The 4,450-nt window shown below is 49.6% G+C and overlaps 1 protein-coding gene across 1 annotated transcript; it reads right to left on the reverse strand.

The window, feature by feature from the left end:
• Positions 1-216: 216 nt before the first annotated feature.
• SAR1A (secretion associated, Ras related GTPase 1A) lies at positions 217-4,281 on the reverse strand. The gene is made up of 6 exons (XM_010184905.1): positions 4,205-4,281; positions 2,991-3,110; positions 2,322-2,387; positions 1,576-1,679; positions 985-1,116; positions 217-648 (listed from the first exon to the last, which is right to left on the reverse strand). Exons 1-6 carry the CDS (start codon positions 4,260-4,262, stop codon positions 532-534), a joined length of 597 nt encoding a protein of 198 aa, XP_010183207.1. The 5' UTR covers positions 4,263-4,281; the 3' UTR covers positions 217-531.
• Between the last annotated feature and the right edge of the window lie 169 nt (positions 4,282-4,450).

The following is a 4,450-nucleotide window of genomic DNA, read 5'->3' on the forward strand; positions in this document are numbered from 1 at the left end:
AACTGGTGAAATTATCTAAATAGCGTTAAATATATTTAAAAAAAACAAAACAAAACAAAACAAACAAAAAAAAAATCCCTAACCAGACTCTGGACTAAACGAGCTGAAGGTTAAACTAAAAAGTTAGAAGGGAGACTGTTTACATTAACACTTTCTTTAAAAAATATAATTGCTTTTTCTTCGTTTGTTTGTTGTTGGTTTTTTTTTAAGTCAATTAACTTCAGTGGTGAGACGCGCTCTCTTTTTCAGCCGTTACTGTGCAGCCTGCAGGGTTTTACTCCCCTGATCACACCAGCCCTGCTGTAACTGAACGGAAGGGAACAACTCGCACCCGTGTGCTGTCTCCCTGTCACGTGGAAAAGAGTTGTGTCACCACTGTGCCACAGGGCAGCCGAAAACCAGGAGTCTCTTGGCCAGTGCCAGGACGCGGGCAGAAAAAAAACCTTCCCATGTTCTAATAAGAAAAGTCCGTAGGAAGCTGTGAACAGGATCAGTCCAGAGGAGTAACACGCTCTCGTGTCCGTCCAAATATCAGTCAATGTACTGCGATAACCAGCGGAAGCCTTCGCCGTAGCCTTGCCTCTTCAGCACGCTGCACATGAACACCTCCATGGGGCGCGCGTTCAGGTCCTTCAGCGGCACGTTGCCCTGCAAAAACCAAAGAGAAGTCAGAACTGCAGCGGCAACCCAGCCACCACCATCTAGGGAAGCCCTTCTCCCAGCTGCACACCAGCCCCTTCACCAGAGGGACCTGTCTGTGGGACGTTTGGAGCTGGCAGTGTGGCACAACAGGCACTGGCGCAACCATTTTGAGGTGCAAGGTCCAATGTACGAGCAAGGCCAGAAGCAGTTGTCATCACATGCCCCGAGCAGTCCTGCAGTGTTTTGCTACCATCACCCATCGCCCATCACTCTTCTCCAGCTGTACTGGTTTTAAACACCGCAACGCAACGCGCAAGCCCGAGACTTTGGATGCCTCCCTACCTTTCCCGTGGTCTGTCCGTAGAGCCCAAAGATCTCCCGCAGTTTCTCCTCGCTGATGGCCTCTGGTCTGTCGATTTTGTTACCCAAAATAAGGATTGGCACGTTGGATATTGTTTCATCTGTCATTAGCGCCTGCGGGCAAGACGGAAGGGGTGAAGCAGAGGCAGAAAACAACTTAAGTTGATAGAAAGCTTTTTGTTTTGACCAACAAGGGCTATTTTTTGAGTGTGGCAGAAGAGAAGTCTCTCTGGAAAGGTTTCTTAGAAGCAGCTCCTATCTCAACACATGGATCATTTCAAAACTTGTTCGAAGGCCCCTCAACAGCCTACGGTCAACCCACGCTAAGGGTGTCTCCAGCGCTGGGACAGTCTGCTTATAAATCCAAACTGATCCAGGCCCTGCGTAAAGTATCGGGCAAATTCCTAGAAGCACACGCTTTGGACACGCTGGTGCTGGTGTGAAGGGTGCAAATCCAAAGCAGAAAACGCTTAAAATGCGCTGTGCACAAGTTCCAGCCCAAGAAAAGGAGAGTATTATTTCTGATTAAACTATTCAGAGGTCTTAGGGAAGGGAAAAAAAAGGTGCATTTACATTAAGCTCAACTTTGGATTCCATAAGACGCGAGTGATCGGCGCAGTCCACCAGGAAGACGATGCCGTTGATGGCCGGCAGGTAGTTCTTCCAGACCCGCCGAGCTGCAACACACAAGCAACAACCACCGCCCTGTGAAAACGCTACCTGAAGTGATGGGAAAAACTACACCCAAAAAAAAGGAGCCACCCTCTTCATTATGATGTCCTCAAGGCAGCAGAAGACCGCCCGGTGAAGGGACTGGCTGTAAGTCAAGCCAGTCGCGTGCTCTCTGCTTTTATAAGCAAGCCATGGCAATTAAGGCTGCCTTTTCAGGCAGGACACCTTTCTTCCAGTATTTTTGTGTATTAAAAGACAAAGAAAGCGCAGAAAAATTTATATTAGAACTTCTAGAAAGTCTGAAAATAAAAATTCAGCCATTATTCAAAAGAATAAGCCTACGACATTCACGTCTTCCACAACTTAGGAATATTTCAGGCAGCAGAGCATGAACTGGTGGGTTTTTTTCCAAACTGCCAGAATTCAAGTGTCAAACCATCAAAACGAGAGGTATCCTGAGCCAGGAGGTTATTCCCACATACTGCTCCATAAAGAATTTAAAGCAACAAATAATCAGGTATTGCTAATTGCTATCACTTTCCAGTATCAATTTTTTGGTAGGTTTTTCTGAAGGCGGCTGGAGAATATAGTGGAAATCAGGAGGGTACCCTTGCTTGGTGTCTCCCACTCAGCAACTTCACTTTTACCTTGTTCGTGTCCACCCAGATCGAAAGTTGTGAAGGTCATTCCAGCGATCGTCAGCTCCTCCGATGCTGGAAAGTAAAAATACAAGCTGTGTTTTGGGCAAATAAGCAACTACAACCTCAGAGGCAGTCTAAAGACTCTTAAATGTCTGCTGCTCCACAGCAGAGCTATCACCAAGGCATTTTTTAACACAGTGTTCCCAGAATCTCCCTTCTGAGGAGCGGCTGAGGGAGCTGGGGCTCTTTAGTTTGCAGAAGAGGAGACTGAGGGGAGCCCTCATTCATGTTTATAAATATTTAAAGGGTGAGTGTCACGAGGATGGAGCCAGGCTCTTCTCGGTGACAAACAATGATAGGACAAGGGGTAATGGACACAAACTGGAACACAGGAGGTTCCACTTCAATTGGAGAAGAAACTTCTTCTCAGTGAGGGTGACAGAGCCCTGGCCCAGGCTGCCCAGAGAGGTTGTGGAGTCTCCTTCTCTGCAGACATTCAAAACCCGCCTGGACGCCTTCCTGTGTAACCTCATCTGGGTGTTCCTGCTCCGGCAGGGGGATTGGACTGGATGAGCTTTTGAGGTTCCTTCCAATCCCTAACGTTCTGGGATTCTGTGATTAAACAGGAGAAGCCACTCCATGAGGCACGTGGGGCTCGGTGGCTGGCAGACTTACTGGGGTGTAGTGTCGGGACATGCTGGCCCAGCCTGTCGTCTTTCAGCATGTGCAGCAGGGTGGTTTTGCCGGCGTTATCCAAGCCCAGGAACACGAGTTTTCCAGACTTCTTGTACAAACCTGGAAGGAAAACAAACAAGCAAGAAAAACTCCAGCAGGGTTATCTTGGCATGCGCACGGAAACACCGCAATGCTGTTTGTACCAACAGCAGCTGACGTTTCCTGGGCTGCTGCTATTACTATTATTATTATTATTATTATTACTGATTCTTTCCTCAGATACATCCCAGCAGCAGAGCGTGTTGAGAAGTATTCCTTAAACACAATGGGTTATGGACCCACTCTGTTTTTCTGTGAAACCCACAGAACACAGCAGCGACTCACGAATAAAAAATGCAAAGCATGAGGCAAAGCATCGCTTTCTTTAGATAAACTGATTCTTTTTCCACTTCCAGGTACGGTTCTCCTGCAGGGAAGTTCCCTTAGCTTTCAGACAGGACTTTTTCTCACCCCTCATAAGGTGCACTGGACACAGAGCACCTCCTCCTCCTCTGTTGGAATGAAGCAGCCAGCCCAGCTGCACAGGTCACCCGAGATGGGGCAATGTTTCAGCAAGCACCTCCAAAAAAAGCCTTCAACCCAGCACGCGCTGGGGGCGATGGGGAACAGCCAGCAGCTCCCCAGGACACACCACAAAGGGTGGCTTGGTGTAGGAAGTGACTGTTTGAGGAGAAGCAAGGCAGCTGGCTGCAGCAGCGAGAAATATGGGTGAGCTCTGGCAGAGCTGCTGAGCTTGGATAGCAAGTGGAGGAGGAGGAGGAAGAGGAGGAGGAGGAGGAAGAGGAGGAGGAGGAGGAGGAGGGGGTTCCCTCCCTGGCTGAGCAGCATGTCTGCCTGGGGCAGGGCGCTGGGCTAAACGGGCCCGTGGCATCTGCCCAGTTGCTCTGGTGCTTCTAAACAGCAAGAAAAAAAACTGAGTGGGTGCCAAACACCTCCGAATTATTCTCAAAGTTTCTCCTCCTCATGTAAAAAAAAACCCTTTCTTGATCTGCAACTTTCTTGCCAGACTCTACTAGTCAGAGCTATCACACACTCCCAAAGCGACGTGCTTTAGTCGCTCACATTTTGGCAACCTGCACAAGCCAAACCACCTCACACACTGCGGGCCATGACCCCAGCCGACTGCTTTAAGAGCTCAGGCAACGCAGCGTTACCTAAAAACTGCAGCACGCTGCTGAAGCCGTTGTAGATCCATTCGAAAATGAACGACATCGCTGAAGATCAATCGCCTGAGGGGACAGAACCGCAGTTAAAGGCCTCAGGGCTGAGGAGAGCCGGCTGCGCGCCCCTCACCCCCCGGGACGCTGCCACCCCAGAGCAGGGGACGCTCCCCTCCCTCCCTCCTTCCCGGCCAGCAAGCACACGCAGCGGCGAGTAGCGGTGAGGGGACACGGGAAGCG

Source organism: Mesitornis unicolor, unplaced genomic scaffold (assembly GCF_000695765.1).
Source record: "Mesitornis unicolor isolate BGI_N332 unplaced genomic scaffold, ASM69576v1 Scaffold44895, whole genome shotgun sequence".
In the NCBI taxonomy this organism is placed as follows: domain Eukaryota; kingdom Metazoa; phylum Chordata; class Aves; order Mesitornithiformes; family Mesitornithidae; genus Mesitornis; species Mesitornis unicolor.

Bases quoted from the DNA above. Each gene is read 5' to 3' on its own strand.
- SAR1A (XM_010184905.1), bottom strand. From the start codon at position 4,262: ATGTCGTTCATTTTCGAATGGATCTACAACGGCTTCAGCAGCGTGCTG. The intron at 3,111-4,204 runs GTAACGCTGCGT...TTTTCCTTCCAG, and splicing joins CAGCGTGCTGCAGTTTTTAG to GTTTGTACAAGAAGTCTGGA. The intron at 1,117-1,575 runs GTAAATGCACCT...TCTTGCCCGCAG, and splicing joins AATCCAAAGTTGAGCTTAAT to GCGCTAATGACAGATGAAAC.